Source organism: Eleginops maclovinus, chromosome 21, assembly GCF_036324505.1.
Source record: "Eleginops maclovinus isolate JMC-PN-2008 ecotype Puerto Natales chromosome 21, JC_Emac_rtc_rv5, whole genome shotgun sequence".
Lineage (NCBI taxonomy): Eukaryota > Metazoa > Chordata > Actinopteri > Perciformes > Eleginopidae > Eleginops > Eleginops maclovinus.
This window is the reverse complement of record NC_086369.1, coordinates 14,564,347-14,584,687: the sequence shown is the minus strand read 5'-3', so window position 1 is coordinate 14,584,687 and position 20,341 is coordinate 14,564,347. Positions and strand designations below refer to the sequence as shown.

At 40.3% G+C, this 20,341-nt stretch overlaps 3 protein-coding genes and 1 long non-coding RNA gene across 8 annotated transcripts in view; 1 reads left to right on the top strand and 3 right to left on the bottom strand.

The window, feature by feature from the left end:
- Positions 1 to 10,259, top strand: part of tpk1 (thiamin pyrophosphokinase 1) — a 59,096-nt gene extending 48,837 nt beyond the window's left edge. For all 5 annotated transcript variants that reach the window (XM_063912456.1, XM_063912459.1, XM_063912455.1 and 2 more), the window contains one exon: positions 9,201 to 10,259. In XM_063912456.1, coding sequence (XP_063768526.1) covers positions 9,201 to 9,346 — 146 coding nt within the window. In that variant the 3' untranslated portion in view covers positions 9,347 to 10,259. The remainder of the gene's footprint in view (positions 1 to 9,200) is intronic.
- LOC134883940 (uncharacterized) lies at positions 8,250 to 9,201 on the bottom strand. Its single transcript, XR_010168357.1, has 3 exons — positions 9,177 to 9,201; positions 8,906 to 8,994; positions 8,250 to 8,326 (listed from the first exon to the last, which is right to left on the bottom strand). It is a non-coding gene; the product is annotated as an uncharacterized LOC134883940 (long non-coding RNA).
- On the bottom strand, positions 9,919 to 12,437 carry sec61g (SEC61 translocon subunit gamma). Its single transcript, XM_063912460.1, has 4 exons — positions 12,226 to 12,437; positions 11,735 to 11,838; positions 11,056 to 11,158; positions 9,919 to 10,100 (listed from the first exon to the last, which is right to left on the bottom strand). Exons 2-4 carry the CDS (start codon positions 11,826 to 11,828, stop codon positions 10,091 to 10,093), a joined length of 207 nt encoding a protein of 68 aa, XP_063768530.1. The 5' UTR covers positions 11,829 to 11,838; positions 12,226 to 12,437; the 3' UTR covers positions 9,919 to 10,090.
- A 131-nt stretch (positions 12,438 to 12,568) lies between these two features.
- On the bottom strand, positions 12,569 to 20,322 carry zgc:112332 (uncharacterized protein LOC553712 homolog). The gene is made up of 7 exons (XM_063912454.1): positions 20,164 to 20,322; positions 19,434 to 19,549; positions 17,348 to 17,503; positions 17,137 to 17,241; positions 15,344 to 15,553; positions 14,436 to 14,628; positions 12,569 to 14,269 (listed from the first exon to the last, which is right to left on the bottom strand). Exons 1-7 carry the CDS (start codon positions 20,172 to 20,174, stop codon positions 14,167 to 14,169), a joined length of 894 nt encoding a protein of 297 aa, XP_063768524.1. The 5' UTR covers positions 20,175 to 20,322; the 3' UTR covers positions 12,569 to 14,166.
- Positions 20,323 to 20,341: the final 19 nt, after the last annotated feature.

Sequence of the window (20,341 nt, the reverse complement as noted above, 5' to 3'; positions counted from 1 at the left end):
TATTTAACTCGATAAAGCTAATTGTTATTTACAATGAAACATTTAGTATTCTCATTAAACCACTTTTTTCATCCCATAACAACTCAGTGAGACGTTTAGTGTTCTGTATTGTTTATGCTAAGCTAACATCATCCCTTATGAGTGTATGTTAGGAATTAAGGGTCATTTTAAGAGGCCCCGATCAGGCATTCAACTTTTATCTGGTTTAGCACATATTTTACTTTGCAAGCAGATGAAAAGGTTGAATGGTTGGCAACCCTACAAGCCTGCTCAGTCATTTTTATATCCTTTTATTCAGACGTTGGACTTTTAAATTTCCCAAATATTTTAAAAGCCCTGGCTCGGTATAGATTAATATTTGAATTTTCCTTGATCATTTGCTTTTATGGATATTGCTTTTGTGGAGTTGCTCAGTTCTGGTACGTTACTACTTTATGGAAACTACTTTTGGGAGATGAAATGTTCCCAGGCAGTCATTAACAAAATAGCTCAAACTAAGTAGACTGTGAGCTGAAGTCCTGGAACAGATTTGCTGGTTTGCATTGTAAACACTCAGTCTAAATAGCTGATGCATTAAATCTATACCTCTGGCTTCAGGTGAAGTCTCCGGTACTTCCAAAGCGTCTATGCCCTGTGTGTTGAACTTAAAATCATCAATTTATTTACTCATGACGGTGGGATTATCTTCAACAGTTCAATCAATATAACTGCCCTCTTATTAAGTCAAGGATTTGGATTGAATATCCTCATGATGTTTCATTACAGTGCTGCTTAAATATCTACTCTATGGAAACTCATTTTAGCTTCTTTTGAAACTTCATTCTAGTGTTAGTTATAAAAGAGTTCTGATATTTCAGGGTCAGGAATGATATCCTAATTTTGATTGATGAGCTTTTCTTCTGAGTAAAGTTCATAAGTCTCTGCTGATGCGTTACATTCTTCCTGACGGCAACTTGCTGGACTTTGAAATAAACAAACACTTAATCTCGACTCTTACACACACCGCTCCAGTGGTGCAGAAACACAACGTGCAGATCAGTCAAGAAGCACGGCAGCCACAGTTTAAAAGACCAACACATGCTTTATGTTTTGTCTTTAAACTCTCATTTCCTGTAATGTCTCGCACTGCCATCGATTATGTTCTCTTAAGAAGTAAAGAGCTATTGTGGATGAATGAAATTCCTCCAAGGCTGCTTAAGAGGACTTTAAATCACCACAAAACTTTATTCCACAAGTGAGAAGCAATCGATGGTGATAGCTGTGAAGGTCAGTGAGACAATATGTCTCCATCTGTGACTGACAGAAGTGTGTGTGTGTGTGTGTGTGTGTGTGTGTGTGTGTGTGTGTGTGTGTGTGTGTGTGTGTGCGTGTGTGCGTGTGTGCGTGTGTGCGTGTGTGCGTGTGCGCGTGTGTGTGTGCGTGCCGCGTAAACACCTCCTTAGTAATTTCTTCCTGACTCGGCCCTCCCCTGTAAGACAGCGTGATATTAAAATGCCTTCATCCTGCAGCAACTCAGGCTGAAATATGGCCTCTGGCTCGGTGTGTGTGTGTGTGTGATTGTGGGTGTTAAAAACTGCTCCGTCATGATGTTCTCGGCTTAACATGGATCACAATGAACAACAAATTTGAATAGCTGTCATCTACAAACCAACTCTTCCCTGCGTGTGTGTGTAAGTGTGTGTGGGCGGGTGTGAATGTAACTTTTTTGTATTTGCTTGTGTTTTGTCTTTGTGCTGTGTGTGTGTGTGTGTGTGTGTGTGTGTGTGTGTGTGTGTGTGTGTGTGTGTGTGTGTGTGTGTGTGTGTGTGTGTGTGTGTGTGTGTGTGTGTGTGTGTGTGTGTGTGTGTGTGTGTGTGTGTGTGTGTGTGTGTGTGTGTGTGTGTGTGTGTGTGTGTGTGTGTGTGTGTGTGTGTGTGTGTGTGTGCGTGTGTGTGTGTGCGCGCACTTGTTTCAATGTGCTTTTCTTACAAGTGTGTTTTTGTGGTTGTGTGAAAATGAGAGAAACTTCCGTGCACCGTGAACACTCGCTGTCAGCCTCTCTGATGACAGTGAGGCTGGGGAGGCTTTCCTCTGTAAGATTTACATTTAGCTTGATATGCAAATGAGCTGCTAGTACTGCACAACACCGCCCCTCATAACCTCAGCATCATCAGGTCCATGCACTAACAAGCACTGGACCTTTACACGCACACAAACTGAAACACACGCCTTAATTGGGCAATATTTTAAACTTTAAGTCATCATCGATTTTTATCGACATGTTTATGGAAAAATGGGTACAGAAAAAGTGCCAGAGCTTGATTTGCATTCATAACAATTGCATTTCTAAATGCAATATTACATAAATGCAACAGATCTGGGCACATCTGTGGCAGTGGGCTTAAAGGATTCATGCAGTCCTGTTTTAATAAAGAAGACAGTCATTGTCATTGACATGCTACTCAGTATTTAACAACCTCTTGTTCACATTGCCTTAAAGGTTTATTCCTGACATACAGACATGATGTCCATCTGCACCATTAGCATTACATATTGCATTATTTTTGTTCCATATCAGCTGGTCATTTCTGTAGGCCATTTCTCATTGTGATTTGCACTATACTCTATCTCTACTGTAGTCTGTAATGCCATGATGTAAGATTGTATCACTGTAGCACAACAACAAAAACATACAACCTTACACACATAGGGGCAAAACACACACCACCTTCTATCCATTTTCCAAAGATACTTATAACCCATGAAGTAACATCAAGGCTGCATAGACACACACTTCCAACACAACCAGGTGTGGATTTTCATAAAAAATAAACACGTGAACACAGATGGAGTCTCACAGAGAGCCGAAGCAATTGAGAAATCTTAATTAAAAGTAAACTTTGGGCAAGATTAGAAAGCTTGCCCTCACTGTAAATGAGAATGTTCTGTTTATGAAATGCAAGCCTCACAGACACATCGGCATGCAAATGAGATAGTGTTTTTAATAAGGGCTTCACGGCATGGTCCATATTTTTGGCAACACTCTGAAAGGAAGTGTGAGAGGATACAGGTTTACTGCATGTTGGTGTATGTTCACTCATTGTTGGAACAGATGGGCTTATTTTAAAGTTAATATGGAAACATCTTAGAGAGGTTTGTTGTGCTGACATGATGTCTGGTTCTGTGCAAAAACTCAGCCTGATAGGCAACAGAGAAGAGGGATTTGGATCCAATTCTTCAGTTGTGATACAGCAAACTAAACCTGTTTTGATGTGAATTTAGGAGCAGTAAATCTAAGAATATGTTGACAGGACATTTAAAGATGCATCCTCAGCCTTCAGCAGTACATGCAGCCTGAGAATTCAGTATTCACACGGCATCCCGTACACTGGAAACAACAGTTTTCACAGGTAGAGCACTGTAATTTATGTTGTAGTCAAACGGATAGATGTGTCTGACAAACCTGGTTCAGTAAGGTCTTACCCAGAGTCCCTGCCAGAGGAAGACATCTTTACTGTAAGATCTCTCCGCTCGCTTCTGTTTCCCAAGATGCAACCCTGACCTTCTCCTACTCTGTTCATATCTCTCTTTTTCCCTGGTGATGTCATTCTGCCCGTACTCTCGCATAGTGCATCCTTTTTTCATGGGTACAGTCTAAAGAAATGAATGTATTCGTCCTTTATCTCCCAGTCTCGCTTTTTCCTTCATATCCCTTTCTACACATGTTCTCTCCCCCTGCTGTACCTCTCTACATAATAATGCTGCCACTTCTCTGCCCCCTTCCCTTTTATTCCCTCCCTCTCTCATTCGCTCCCACTCTTCAAGGTCCCCGAGAAGGGGAAATGAAAAGTGTATGTATTCTGTAGCGGTGCAGTGAGGCAGCGGGAGGGAAAACTGCTGTTATATGGTTTTATTTATGGATCTGTAGATTTCCAGCGCAATGCACATCACACAGGGGGGCAGAGGGGGGGGGGGGGTGTGAAGAGCAGCCTGGTGTGAACTACTGCTAGTACCCCCGGTGGAGCTGCAGACTTGCAAGAGGAGGTGTGCAAACATTTACATATTTTTGACCAAACATGCATTAGCATAATGTTTAGTAAACTCAAATATTCATTACAGGATATTCATTTACGACACTGTTAGCTCATCATCCAATCGATCAAATACCACATGAGCAATGACATATACCCCCCCCCACGCTTTTGTGTGTTGCCTGACTGAAGCCGAGACAAGTTTTCTTATCTGAAGGTCAACAGCGTCTGTCACCTCACACTCTTAGACTAACCCTGGCAGCGCCGTCATGAACATTTAATGGGAGCGGCTATCATCACACAGCAGATGGTGCTAACACTGCTAGCGCTCGCCTTGGCTCTTGTCATCACCAATGAATAGCCTCGAATATAAGGAAACTGTCAGGTGGACAAAGTGAAGGACACGTACAGTAATAATGGGGATGATATAATACGCACAGTGAATGCAACAGAACCAGCATTTTTCCGCTCAGTGATTCAAAACTATTGTTGGTTTTAGTTCTTCACCACGAACTGGAAGCACTTTTTACATCACACCGGATGATTCGTCTTTCTTTCTTTCATGGAGTACCATCAATGCACGCACTCCAAAAGGATTTGAATCAACTATGCAAACAAAACCCTAAGAGGCTCTTATGTTGTTTTGCATCTGAATGGTAAACCCAGCACAAACCTTGTGTTCTGTTGGAGTAAGATATAGCTCGGCTGAATACTGAGAATTGTGCATTAACTAAAGTCCTCATCTGTATGCAAACTGAACACAACTGGGAGCTTATAGGTCATTCATTTCAGCTTTTTTAAATCGTGAATAGTATTGGGTTTTTTTAAAGGAAGACTGTATATTCCTTATAAATATTTGGTGGATTTAGCTTAACTAACCTGATATCAGACTCAGCCCTTTTAAATATCTCCATTTCCCTCATTACTCTCCTGTCCTTGAAAAAAAAATAGATTCTGTTCAGTCTATTTATTGCAATGATGTACGGAGTCTCTCTGAAGGTGCGGTAGAATTTGTGCAAAACACAGTCATGCATTCACCTCATTTTGGTAATTGGACAGCTCAGTATTGAACAAACATGATTTATAGAAAAGGATTTTCTCTCTCGGACTGTGAAGCATGATGCAATTTGATAGCGCGCTAGTCTAAAGGAGTGGAGGATCTGACTGAATGAGTTCAATTTGCCTCTCGATGACAAGTCGTGTTAAAAGGGGACACCAGTTTCATGCTAAACACGATCAGATATAATGTGAGGGGAGAATGATGTGTTTGTGTTGGAGTACCAGGGGTCACAGGGACTACATCCATGCTATTTGAAAGGCGTGATGTGTGAAATATTCCCATCAATAAAACATCCTTTATTACAATTAACATACTATGAATGTTTAATGCTCGTCATACTATACTAACACTATTTGACATACTATTTTAGTTTTGCTTACACGCTGTACTATGACTTTTGAATTTTCTTACACATTGCTTTAGGTTTTTCTAAATGCTAAATTTCGACTCTTTTGATATTTTTTGACGGCTTTAGTTAGATTTTTTTGGGGACTTTTTTCTACATGCGATACTTAAATGTATTTCAATACTTTACTGTGACTGCTAGTATTAGACAGAGACCAGTTTCAGTGTCTATTTATTACATTGATTTTCCATCCTGAGTCGTGGTCGTATGTCTTCTTCTCCACGAATATATCACCTGGTAATTCGACACATTTCTCTATGCTTGAAATGCTTCATGTTGAAACCTTTATCATGTCTTTCTAGAACCTGTTTACAAAAATAACCACAGAGGCAGAAATAGAGGGGCTCCCATAATTCCCCTCTCTACCTGTCCACTGCAGTGTGAGTGTGTGTGAGGCTCTCAGCTCGCCCACCCTCTCTCCTGGGTAATTTGTTGTGTAAATATGGTCTACTTACAGCTGACGGGCCCTTTCAGCTGTGGCGCTGGAAATGCAATTACAGGCAGCAAACATCTCCATTGTTATCACTGGAGGGTGCGACGCTCATTTCGGTCCCCTCTGCAACGGGGGCCGCTATTGATCGGCATCAGCTTTGAGGAGGGGATTACTAATGAAGCCATCTAAAAGCCTTTTGTACGTTAAAGAGAGAGTGTGTGTGTGTGTGCGTGTGTGTGTGTGTGTGCGTGTGCGTGTGCGTGTGCGTGTGTGTGTGTGTGTGTGCGTGTGCGTGTGCGTGAGAGGAGATAATGTGTTTTGGGTAATGTAGGCGCCACTATGCATCCTGTTGAGCGTGACTCCTGGTGTCTCCTGCTGCAGTGCTCTGCTGCCTCTGGTGGCAGTTGGGTTATTTACACCACACATCTTCTCTCCTTCAGATTGTAATACATCCACAGAGCGCTGTGGTAACAATCCTGTGATAATTGTAAAGCAATGCAGCAGTGGCAGCCTGCTGAGGAACACAATATCTGTGACAAGTGGTGTGTTTGTAGAAGCTATTATTATTCCATCATCGTTTAATATTATAATCATCAATGCTAAATTATCCGGAGCCCTCCAAACACTTCACAGCAATGAGAAGAGTACAGAAACACAACAGATATGTAGATTAAGTGAAATGTTTATAAAGTCCTTCTAACATTTGTATTTTTCTTTTGAGAAACCCCTAAAAATCCCTGTTCATCTTTACAACCCATTACCCTGCTGAGTGAGGACCTCGGGCAGGCACTTTAACACAGATGTTGTTTTCATACACACTGAGACTCTGTGTTCACTCAATTATTGAGTAACCTCACATTCAGCTTATTTTCCTCTGTGTTTTAAGTCAAGCAAGGCCAATGCTTTGCTTATGGGGCGGGCTTTGAAGGAACATGTATTTTTTCTCTTTGATGTGCGTGCAGCGCCTGTAGACAGATCATTCGTTCCTCTCCTCTCTTGGTCCTTTGTGCTCATTTTCACATTTGTGTGAGGTGATTGCAGAACTATTTTTTGCCCAATCATAAAATTCCTTACTTTTGTCTCTTCTTAGGATGTTGCATCACTGCAGTTGTCAGGTGTTGATTTGGGTCAAAGAGGACTGCACATCACGGTGTTTGAGGCACAGCGTTAGTGTAGGTAATTGCTCTCCTTATTGCTCAAAAGTGAATATAATTTGTACTTCTTTGAAATGAATCTAATATAGAAAACCTGTATTTGTTAAGACCCAGAAATGAAATGCATTGCATCCAATTATGCAGATTGGAAAAGAAGTTAGATTCATTTAAGATATTGTTATACTAATGATGCGCCACAGTTGCCTTGATTCCCAATGTTCTGAGACCGGAGGCAAATTGTTTCTTTAAATACTCCAGCAGTTTAATGATCCGGACTTTTGTTCAAGCAATGCCTTTGAGAGCTGAGGAAAAGTTACTGAAAGCGAGCCCTTCTTTGTGCAACATGCTCATGTTATAAAGGCTCATACGTACTGCACTGCATTCTTTGTGTGAAATCAGTACGTAGGTTCTAATTCTCTGGTTTGTATGTCCATCTGTATTATGTGACATTTCTTAGTATTGTTAGATGAACCCTGACTGATCTTGACTGGACAAAATGAGTGCCTTTACAGTCATGAAAGATGATGTAGTCTCTGTTATCAATGAAGGTGTCTGAAGTTACAAATTGGTGCGTTTTAAGATCCTCCATCTGAGAAATATTTATTCTGAAGAGCAGAACAATGAAAATAAGAGTGATTAATGGGACATATGGGATGAGTGACATGAAGAGAAAAGGTCCATGTGACCCACTTAGTTAGAGCAGGCCTGATCCTCCTCACTTTCAGATAGCCTTCATAGCCTGCTGACAACAAGCAGGCAAACCAGATAATATGAAGATGGCTAAAAAATAAACTCACTGTTCATAGCAGCCGGAGTTGAGAGTGCCGTGCTCAAGAGCTAACAATAAACAGCCACAGGTGTAAATCTCCGTTGGTGAGTTTGCCCTATGATATTAGACACCATCCAACAGCTCCACTCTGTTTTTAAAAAAAGCGTATTCCCAGTCAACGATGCATAAATAAATGCAACCCTTAATATCCTAGCCCTGCCTTTCAGACTGTTGAAGCACACCCAATGGGTGTTATTTTCCTTGTGTATTGACTAAATTCCTCAAAACAAACTTTCATATACTGTATTTCACATAAGCATTTAAGGTATTCATGTGTGAGGTTATGTTTATTTCCATCAGTCAAACATTGCAAAAAAATGATTACCTATTCAGGGATCTGGTAATAAGTTTTTGCCCCCCAGTTAGATGTTCTGCTGAGCTTCCTGGTTGGACCACTTGATGTCAGTGTTGGTTCATTGCTCTTTCAGCAATCCCTTTCAGTTCCAATGGAGCACAAAGAAAGGGCATTATGTAATTGAAGCATATGTCTCACCAACTACCTTTCACATAATAGTATGTAGTTTCTTCAACATGCTTTACTATGCCTTATTTGGACACAGTGCACCGTGCCTTACCCCTGCACAGAATTCAAAGTGTTTTTTTTGTTGCATTTTTTAGCCATAATATGGTATATATTAACATGTTGTATTTATTATGCCTTATTTGGACAGAGTACACCGTTCCCTACGCAGTATACGCAGTGGTTTTTGAGCATTTTTGGCCGTGACACAGCCGTGGAAAAATTAAGAGACTTGAGCAAATGATTTTTTAAGTTGTATTCTATAACCTACTGGCAATTTTTCCCTGTTGGAATTCAACACACACTGTAATGGCTGCCATACATGAAGAGAAAAAATGGTTGTGGTCTCAATTTGTTCCGCTGTGATGAAAACATGGAGAAACACGAAAGGGATGTCATTTTTTGGCTAAAAAACAACTGTGAATACTGTGTAGGGGTAAGGAACGGTGCATTCTGTCCAAATAAGGCATAACACAGCATGTTCATTTCTTACCAAAAAAACATCTCTAAAGATTTGATTTGAGTTTGCGCTGACGCAGTATGATGTCCTCTTGAGTGAATTGGCTGGGAGCTGCTTGTCCTCTGCTTATCAGACAAAAAGCAACATCATGAATAACTGCTCAGGGTCTTAAAAGTTCAATGACAGGGGGTATGCATCACAAAGTTAACTGTTGACACTAGAAACCAAATATCTCATTTTACCCACTGAATAATTTACCCATTAAGTGCGATGTTACTCAGTACGCCCTCATTACTGCACAAACCTATCATGTATCTCCTCTCTTTAGATGACCAGGTCCTGCAGTTTGGGAAGCTGGTTAGCACCTCCAACACCTACGAACCTGTTGCCCCTGGAAACCCCCGGAAGCCTGTAACCTTGACAACAGACCAGCCTCTGCTCTGGAGCATGGGTATCCGCAAGGAGGGGGAATGACAACAGTCGTCCTTCTTTGCAGGCAATATTCAAACAAAGTCGTTAGTCTTGAAAAGCATGAAGGAAAGGTTGTAAAACAGCATTATATGTGGCCAAAAACCTGTTGATTGATCAATGTGTGGTTAGCTTTGTTAAGAAAATTCCAAACTAACCAAAGACAGATTGTTTAGTTTTATCAACACTGTGCCTGCCATCTTTGTCAAGGATATTTATCTCAACACTTTCAACTGGTTTTAAGTTACAGTTGGCTGTGATTGTCACTGTGCAGGCTTAAATTCAAAATGCACTATGTAGAAATTAAATATGCACCATATAAATGAGCCTTACCAACATCTGCTTCCTCATTAAAACCTTTTGATATCAGGGAACATTTGAAAAGGACTGAAAATACAGAATATTCCAGGGACAGACCTCACGATACCTAGAGTCCATTTTCCTTTAAATGTGTGATGTGTCACAGCCTAAAGTGTGTGCCCTCAAACTATTTGTGCCTTACATTGACGGTGAAGTTGTGTATCTGAATGTCAGACAACATTCAAACCAAACTGGAGTAAACATACTGGAATGAGTCATTCTGTTGTTGTTGTTTCTATTTGGTTTATTTACACATTGAAATATAAATGTTGTTGTGCACAGAATGTAAAAATGTCATCCCTTCAGTCCCCAATCACACCAGCCCAATAACACCATGCATCACCATCTTCGTCCCCAGGAATTGAAGTTTGAGTTTGTTCTGTCCAGGATTTAACCACCACTAGAGGGGAAAACAAGAGAAGAGTAGAACCATTGAGCTTTGTTGTTGTACTAACCATTTCCTTTCTGCGCTGTAGGAGACACTGTAAGGAGCCTTAATGAATGTGATGTTGATCTTTCAACATACCGTGTGCTCAAAATAAAATCATGAATGCCACAAGTGACTTTTTTTATCCCTCATCTTTTGTATAAAAGTGATCATTAAATAATGGATTCATGTATTACTCACCAGTGTTACTATGAAAAACAACAGAACTATATGTGCACGCCATCATGGTGGATGAAGAACACAAAAAAAAATAATCAGAGAAGTCTCGATGAATTAAAGAAGATAAGGGTCGGTGTGACAAGAGCAGAATATATAAAAGGATCTTAATAAGAACCTTTTATAAACTCACACCACTTGTGAAGTATAACCTGTGTTAGGCTGTTCATTCAAATAGTTGGGTTTTGGCCAAAATACACATATCAAGCTACAATCTACAATTAAATAATCAAAAATACAGCGGCCCACATTAAATTATTCATCAAGACTTCCCTCTGCTTTTTGATTCTTCTTTCACAGTGAACACATGTGACAGAAGATGCTTTTTTAAGAATTCTAGGTAACAGAGGATGAGTCATTTTCAGATAAGTATGCGACTACAATAAAGTTGCCTTACTGTATGATGGGTGGACAGTCGTTTATATATCTTTCAGTGAGACTGATTCAACATATTTTCAGTGAGTAGCCAATAAATCATTTAGTCAAAAGCTGGGGAGGTAGTGGCATTACAAAGTCCCTTTCTCCTTCTCTAAAGGACCATCACTGATATCATCACAGGGATAGTGTTTGGATAAACCACAATCTTGATCAAGACAAACGTCAATCTGTTGCAACACTTCAACATTAATCAAAATACCCTATTGTAAGCAGCGATTACCATCTATATAAGCTCTGTGTTACTGTTACTTACACAATGATGTTGTTGATGGGGATGTGGATGAGTTTGACGAAGAAACCAATGAAGCCCATGATGGCAAATCCAATCGCTGTGGCCATGGCAATCTTCTGGAATTCTGAAGGCAAAGCAAAAATAATTTTAGACACAGAAGCAAGACATAGACCTTTCAAAAATAATAGCAAAACAATAAAAACTAAATCATAAAATGAAAGGATGATAAATTACAGTAGGAGGGTCAAAAATGGTTTTGATTATGGGAAATCGATAGTGTGAAAAGCCATTGTCTACAACGCAACACAAGTTATAGCAGTCTGTGAAAAAAATCATACAACGTCAAAGGTCACAGTATAACTGGTGTCATTTCTGAACACATAGTAAGAGTATGTCAGAAAATGCTATGATGTTTTTGATTCAATCAGAATAATCGTAGGAAAAACAGTTAGTGTCGTAGTTAGCAAAAAAAAGCGATAGTATAGTAATGGTACATTATGTGAAAAAGGCATGTTACAGGTTGAAAGTCAAAGTATAGTTTGTTCAAATGTTCTCGTACACCTTTTAGGATTCCAATCTGAAGGCAGAGCAGCTAAGGCTGATGTGGATCAACTCAAACTGGACCGAAATGATAACGTTTCAAAGCTGATGCCAACACAGAGACAGAGACTGGGCCAAATGGAGAGAAACAATATCTTACCTTTTCTGTCGGGTTTTGTGCATCTCTTTACGAGCCTAATGGAGTCTTTGACGAACTGCCGGCTTGGCTCCACAAACTGCATAACCTGATCCATGGTGTTGAAGCTGCGCACAGAATACAATCTGAGTTAGAGTCAAATCTCGGATTGCTGAGATGAGTGATGACGTTGACTTCAGCAGCCTGAGTCTATCATTACTCCCCCAACAGTATTGCAACAAAACAAACCGTATAAGTCTTTATATCGAAAAATATTAACCAGTATGCTGAAAATGGTGTGTTGTTGTCGTTAAAAAACACATTTTGAAGTCGGCTGTGTTAGCTTACATGCTAGCTAACGTAAACGTAAGAAAAGCTAACCTGTCGACGTTATGCTAGTTTAGCTGTAAATCCAATACAAAAGCAGATACAAGTCGTAATAAGCTCAAATTATCTAGTGTGTTAACTTTAAGTACAATATATAGTACTATCTGATAGTATATCAGTCTGCTTACCGGTCTGTGAGGTCGTGTTAAAGAGAAGACAGTCAGAGGAGTGAGGACACGTAGCGTGTGGGAAGCTTGTCTGAGAAGAGCTGACGTAGCCTTCACACGCGCATGGGCAGTAGCTTCTGTTTTCACGGTCGTCATCAGTCGGTTCATTTGGGCTTGTGGTTTTTGTCCACACTGCCACCTATAGGCCAGGATGTCTACATACACAATAAAGCAAGAGCATCATGGGTAAAAAAAAATGTCTTACTGTCGTACAGTAGTGGAAAGTAACTAGGTAGATATACTCAAGTACTACAGTTCATGCATCTTTGTACTTTTTCTCCACTATATTTATTTAATACCTTAAGTTACTTAGATTAATGGAGACATATAATCAACACTTAAATAATACTTCAGTAACATTTGGAGTAACATTCAGAAACCTTCTTGCAGGATACAAAGTCATTAAAACTAGCTGCACCTTTACCAGGTTTGATGCATCAATAATTAAAAATCAAATCATATAATGTATATTATTCTGAATCTGCATAATGAGTACTTTTACTGTTGGTACTTTACGTGTGTTTGATGCTCATACTTTAACTTGTAACAGTGTTTTTACACTCTGGTACTTCTACTTGTCCTTACGTTGATTGTTTGTAAATCCTTATATTCTCATTGAGGGAGCACTGGTCCTGGACTCCTGGTAGTCACTCCACTAGCTCATACCACATTCCTTAAGTCTTAACTACTCCATCATGTGATTTGGATTATGATACTGTTTCTAAATACAATTCTGCCACTCCGTCTTGATCTTGGTTCCACAATAAACTGATTCGTATGTGTAAAAAGTCCTACATTTGTAGTTACAGTACTTTTTCGACCCCTTCGACCTCAGGATTCCAACAAATGTACATTTGTCATTAATCACATTGAAATGTAGTCATCTGTTTGAGTGACATCTCTCAGACTTAAGACCCTGACTCTCTCGTTATTATGAATACAGTGAACTTGCCTAATCTCTTTGAACTCTCCCCTCCAGTGTCACGTTAAGTTTAACCTAACAGCTAGGAAAAGGTTCAAATTAATAAATTCACTCATGCACAACTTCTACATAAAGTTCTTTGAATCCTGTTTACTTCTGTAACAGGTTTATATTTTTTAATTGAACATATTGTCACAGCCTCAGCTAAAAGGAAGGCATCTGAAACTGCAGATAATGTGATACACAGCTGTTTAATTAAACAGTTAAATGAACAGTTTTAGATCAATGGATTGTGTTTTACTGATTAATAAATATACATTAGAATACTTTACATACAACAGAATCCAGTTCTTATTAACTGTCATCTTAGTGCTTTCAATATTAACCACAATATGTGCGCTACAGAAGCAAGTGAGAAAAAAAACCCGGTTTAAAAAGTATACATTTCTTAAAGGGTAAACCTTGTGTTTTCCATGCACTCATTCAGTTTAAAATGTTAGTTATTTTAAGTTCTATTTTTTAGTCCTATAGTTGTCCACCTCAAAATGTACATCAAATGAATAAGAAATGGATAACCAGAACTTTCTTTCGCCCTTGCAAAGGTAAAGACATTTTCCATCCACAGAAAGATCCTGCTGACTAACGTCTCTAACAGCTGACAGCTTCACAAGCTAACAAGAAAGAACGCCATGTGCACTCAAAACGTGACTTTAAAAAGAATGCCCATGTGGAGCAAAACTATAAAATAAGACAGTTTCATCATGCAATGCTGCTGAATAATAACAACATTGACATTTTACAAATAAAGGTACTCTTGGTAGTGACTAAACGACTTTTGGACTGTTCTGTACTTTGAGTCATAAAATACCCCTGTTTGACAACAGAAACATTAATATCTCTATAAAAGTGTGTAAAAGTGTTCTTTAAAATATGATATATAGCATACAATGTCCTTCCCTGCACAGTTTATATGCCACTGTTCACTGCCATGTGATGCCAAGCATGTTGCAGCTTATCTCCCACAGTTTTTGGGCCATCTCATCATTAGAAGCCGCCCTAGAGCACCTTGCAGGAGCGCAGTCACTGTCAGGAACAGAAAATGGACATTACACACAAAAAATAGTAAACCCTCAGCTGCCTACATGATTACTTTTTTGTTAGTCAGCAGGTAGTAATACTAAGCAGCATGAGGCCTGCACTCTGAAAGCTCTTGTATGACCAATAGAATAGGCTGAATTACTGCGTGTACCTGAAGTACCCTCCAGTCTGGCTCTCCAGGCCGGACTCCACAGCGCAGTAGATGGTGGTCTGCGCTCCCTCCAGTGTTGTTTTGGTGAAAATCCTGAAGATCTTCACTGCCACCTGGATACACTGGTGCTGGTGCCTCCACAGGTCAGACTGCACCACCCCCGGGTGCAGAGAGAACACGCTCACCCCTGTATCTGCAACACGAGAACCAGCACCTACACAGTCACCTACACACATACTGTCCTATCACATTCATACATGCAAAACACGTGATTAACATTTCTAAACACATATTTCTGTGCAGAATATGCTTCTTTTTAACAGTTATATCAGTGGCTGAGCAATGGGAAATAGAAAAATGGAATAGTCCTGTAAGCCATTGTATTTGGTTTTGATTTCTAATGTTATTTCCTTTAAATTAGTTTAAGTTTTTTTGTTTAACTCCAAATGGACTTGTATAACAGCTGTACTCCAGAGCTACAGACAGTTACAATTACACTGCAGTGTTTCCATATGATGTTATTTTCTTGACCATTTATCAACGGAAAGAATGAACAGACTGAGGCAACATGATAGCTCATTTAAAGTGAAAGAAAGAATTAAATATAAGTGCAGCACTTACTCAGAAAGAGAACAGATCAACTGGGACGAACACTTATGCAATCTTTCCAAGTAATGGCAAGAATGGACATGCTTACATAAGACTGTGAGTGGACACAATGCTTCTTGTTCTATTTCCCTTTCTTAGCAACAGCAAAGGCTCTTATTATTGACAGGCACTATAAAACACGTTCATCTTCTCACAGGAAGACCTTCCTAAATGCGATCACATAGTCATCATGGCTACAACATACTTCTGTGGATCATATGTTCTTACTTATGTGCTTGTCATGCATCATCTCACCTCACCTTGTAACTGTTTAGCAAGCGAGCGTGCAAACAGGACGTTAGCCAGCTTGCTCTGCCCGTAGGCCTTCATGGTGTCGTAACTCCTCTCACTGTTGATATCATCGAGTCGCAGCCCGGTCCAGGTGTGGGCCACCGATGCCACAACGACGATACGGGCGGGGGCTGAGCGCTTGATGAGGTCCAGCAGCAGGTAAGTCAACAGGAAGTGACCTGTTGATGAAAGTCATGAGACACGGATATTGTCTCCAGGAGAAAAATCATAACAACAAACTGTGGTGGATTTCTTATTTTGTTCATAGCCAAATGCATACACTCAAATGTTGCTCATCATATATTTAGTAAAACAGCGTTACTAAAACTCACAATGGTTTCACTAGTTCCTTTCTAACCATACAATAACACAATTTGACAAGCAACACAGTCGAACTGAATTGAAAGAAGTACAGTCCATATGGTCTGTCCAAAATCTGTTGCAACAGTTCAGATTATTCAATGTACTCGGGGCAAATTCCAGACAGGAAATACTGTACATCTCAGGAGTTTCACAACGGTAATGCAGAACACTGATGTTCCCGGAGGAATGAATGAACTTCCAGTAGACCTGCTTATGTATACAAAAATCTATGTGGAAACAAGGCGTTCTGGTTCTGTTTTAAATGGTGATGAGTGACCACTTTGAGCGGCACCTGGTGTTTGAAAAGGGATTCACTAATACAGCTTTATTATTATTATATTGCTGGTGCGTTCCTTATCCCAAAAAATAGTTTGGAGGTTGTGTGTTTTTACATTTATTCAATATTAGACTGAATCGATGTTCAGGTTTACAGTTCTTTTGCTATCTTGACAATGAGGACCAGGTCTCCTTCTGTTTCTTCCTCCGGGGATCTTTGTCTGTCCTTGTAAATCTCTCTTGACTTCAATCACAACCCCATATGCAAGTTTAAGTGCTAAAACAATGGTAGCATTGCTGCAGCTTTAGTATGTGATCCCATGTGATGCCGCAGTCACACGTAGTTATTTGTCATCGTAAACATAAAGTATGTTGTTCATAATGAGGTCATAATTCTAGTTTATGGACCACACGCTCTGCATGTACAATAAAGCTCTAACTTTCATTTTGCCTTCTGCCGTCAACTGTTCAGCTCAGTTCAAGTTAAGATTAACCGCGGTCAATTTAATGTGACCAACAATGTCCTGTATGCAAACTGAGAAATATTTGGAAAAGCTGTTCAGGATGCACATACACAATGCTATCGCCCTGAGTGTGCTCATTTGAACACTGTATAGGAAACTTAAAGATCCGGTGGGAACTGGTTTTTGCTCTCCTTAGTATTGTTCTCTGTTTCCTTTTTGACGTTGACCTTAGCAGAGTTTCTCGTTATATAAACAATGTGAATGTATAGTTGTGTGTCTCTGTGTGTGTGCACATGTGTGGTTTGCATATGTGTGTGGGAGATCATATTCGAGCACAGACTGTTCTTTTCCGTCTCAGCCTGTCACAAAAATACCACGGAGGATAGGATCATTTGGAGGGAATCCATGGTTCAATACAAGAAAACCACACTGACAGCTTGGAGATAACAGTGACTGTGGTTCATATTCCTGGATGACATGTTGGACAGCTTGGTTTTTACACCAACTATTATGTAAGAAAATATTTCTACCCCTCTCCAGAAGGGAAATCCATCCTGTCTCTATGTGCTCTTTTTATTAAATCCCTCAAACACATGCCACATTTTGTTGTGATGTGCATTATCATGGCATTTATAATCCACATTTCTAGAATGACTTACCCAAATGATTGACACCTAACTGCAATTCGAACCCGTCAGCAGTCTTGGAGTAGGGACACATCATGACGCCTGCATTATTTATCAGGATATTCACTTGTTTCTCCTCTGAAAAGACCATCCCACACAAACACACAAGCATGAGGAAGAGTTATTTTAGGGATTGAACAACAAACTGTGCCATGTATGAAGACAATCATGGTTAGTGTCACACCTTTGTTGATGAGTTCAGCAAACGCTCGGATGGACTTGGTGTCAGAGAGATCCAGTTTCCTAATGACCACGTTCTCATTCCCTGTGTCTTCCATTATATCCGTCCTGGCCTCCTCTGCCCTCTCAAGGTCCCTGCAAGCCATGACGATGCGTGCACCTAAAAAAACAAGGGCCAAAGATCACAACCTATGACAATAATATCAAGTTCTCTCCATCCCACACCATCAACATCCCACAGTCTGAATAAACACTGCTCAGGTTAACGAGAAACCGTAAATTCCCAGAGCTACAACTTGTTTATTTGTGCCGCAGCACCACATGTTCCTGTAGAAAACACACATTTAGAACCTGCAATGATGGATAGATGGGTAGAGCATTTCAATATGAACCCTGGTATTGTCAAGAGGCTTTCTCTTTGTGCTGCACATCTTAAACCTCAGGAAAAATCACAGGACAGAGTACAAATACTGAATATAAACTTCGCAGTGCTAAGTTAAGGCTTCGAAGTTTGCAAACCTTAAAGTACAAAAGCCCACTGGCAGGCACACAAAGCTACCTACGTCAATCAAGGAGGAAGTGGGGAACTCTCTTGGTGTACTTTCGATCATCCTCTACTGTTCCCTAACCTCTCATTTAGCCGCATAAACACAAGAGCCTCTGAACCGTGACATTCTCATTCGCCTCTGATGCAAATTATTATGCATCCCCTTAATGAGTCTGAAATAGGGGCACATACACACACTCTCTCTAACACACAAACAAGAACACACAAACTAGCAAATAGATAGACAACAACCCCCAACACACGCACACAAAATAGATGCTATGCCCACCAATTACGTTAGAGGAGAGCCATTAATCAGTTGGAGCGCAGCGTCTGCATCCCATCACAGTGTCTTTGTTTCCCCCCCGCTGTTCCCATGTGGGATGAAAACAATTGTTCCCACATTTCCTGGTAGCCAAGTTAACTCAATTAAATAAAACAGGGAACAAACAGATAATGGAAGGTTACCCTGAGTCAAGTTAGAGACCCTCCATTCGATGCATGCATAAATAATGTCAGTAAATGTAAATGTGTAAATAAGGGAAATAATATTTAAATGTGATCACACTCTGCATATTCAGATTCAACACCATTACACTGTGTCTACATGGTAAATGTATGTAAAACCCAAATAAATGAATCACTAAAAAAGGTTGTGATTCAGTTTGGTTGCCCTGACACGGCGCCCACAGGAACCGCCTTCTGTAGTGAATCATTGCAAATCGAATCATTTTGTCATCATGTCATTACATAATCACATTTACTGAAATGTGAGACTGTTATTCAACAGGGAATTCTCCAGAAGGGAGACCACAGTGTTATTGTTTTCCTCTGGCGGTAATGGTTCCTGTCTTTCCTTTGTCACCATTCATTTCTCATGTTGCTCTGCGGAATACTCGTTTTAGTTTACTACAAGGTAGATTATTGGACAAAAGTATGGTTTCTAGTTGCCCTTTTTTTTTACAAACCAACCACATGCATGCACTTAGACAAATGCACAGTGGTTTGTTTTTTGAAGGTAGATGCCATGCTGAGACTAATTTCAAGTTCACCCTCCAATCTCTCTTTGTTTCCTGTCTGGCTCGGGAGGGGAGCAGACCCTCACAATGCTCCCTCTGTGCCCTTACTGCATCATCTGTCTTCCATCACCGCCAGTTGTCTTTCACTTGGATTGTTGAAGTGTTAAGAAAACAACTCCATATTGGCATCTCCTTTCCTTCTGCCCTCTGTTCTGCTCATGGAATAAATCAAAGGTAATCTAAGGCTTCTGAGAGTCCGGACAAAACGTATGCAGCATGAGCACATTGAACAGGAACACAAGTGGGATTACCCCTGCTTCTATAGTGGAGTTGAGGACAAAAGATCACAATGTGTAGCTTAAGACCACCCAAAGCATATGAGGTGCTTAACTCCAGGGAACAAGAGTGGAATGTGTAGGCCAAGTCACAGTTTGAAAGTGAGAGAAAATGAAAGAGGCAGCAGGTACACGTTAATGTCACCGAGGAGAGAGACACACAGACGGACACACACACCAAAACAGTACCTCTTCTGGCCAAGTCCCTCGCAGTTTCCTTTCCAATACCGGTGTTGGCTCCGGTAATGATGACTGTTTTCCCATCTATCCTCTCCTCAGAGGACCAGCGGTAACAGCACACATTTCTGGATCAATCACACGAAAACACACATTATAAAAACAGTGACCAGATTAGCATTCAAAGTGTCCAATCCCCCCTGCTTCTGCTGACTGTAATCGGCTGTCTTTATTTGCACACATTCATTCAGAAACAAGATCCTTTGAGGAATTTTCCACAAGAGTTAGGACATTTTGAAATATTTTAAGATCAGAATCAACTTTGTAAAACAGATCCAATACATTGATGATTACAGTGACTTTTGAAAACACACATTTCGGTTACATTAAAGCACATACATGTATGCATGTTTGCTGTATCCTGTGATAGGTCATGTATTATTATATTTTTGGGGTGTGATTATGACGTGCTCCTTCAGTACAGAAGGTGAAAATCCTCAATCCAAACTCATGCAACAGATTCACGGGAGTGGCTACTTCAACGGTTCATCAAATTAACGAATTCATGCAAGTAGGAAGTAGGATTAACAAGCAAAGAAAAACGATCTGAATCGTCGCAGTTTATACATTTAAGCACAGGTTTACTTCACGGTGCAATGTAACCTCCCTAAAATGACTAGCAGTCCCGTTATTAATAGAGCCACCCACCTACCGGCTGCTACCGGTCTGTGTGTTTTCCTACCTGCAGTACATTGTTCCTCAGGAGCAACAGATTCACCTCAGGAAAGCACTTTATCCAGACTGAATCACCTCCTCCAGTCCTCCCACACTTCGTGCCTGCCATCCCCACCCCGCCGCGGTTTGTTTCGTGACATTTCCGCGGCTGGCCAATCAGCAGCCAGCTGACGCATAATTGATCC

Coding starts and splice junctions, on each gene's coding strand:
- sec61g (XM_063912460.1), bottom strand. CDS start 11,828: ATGGATCAGGTTATGCAGTTTGTGGAGCCAAGCCGGCAGTTCGTCAAA. Junction 11,159..11,734: donor CACAAAACCCGACAGAAAAG/GTAAGATATTGT, acceptor CTTTGCCTTCAG/AATTCCAGAAGATTGCCATG.
- zgc:112332 (XM_063912454.1), bottom strand. Junction 17,504..19,433: donor GAGGGACTTGGCCAGAAGAG/GTACTGTTTTGG, acceptor TTGTTTTTTTAG/GTGCACGCATCGTCATGGCT. Junction 17,242..17,347: donor TGCTGAACTCATCAACAAAG/GTGTGACACTAA, acceptor TGGTCTTTTCAG/AGGAGAAACAAGTGAATATC.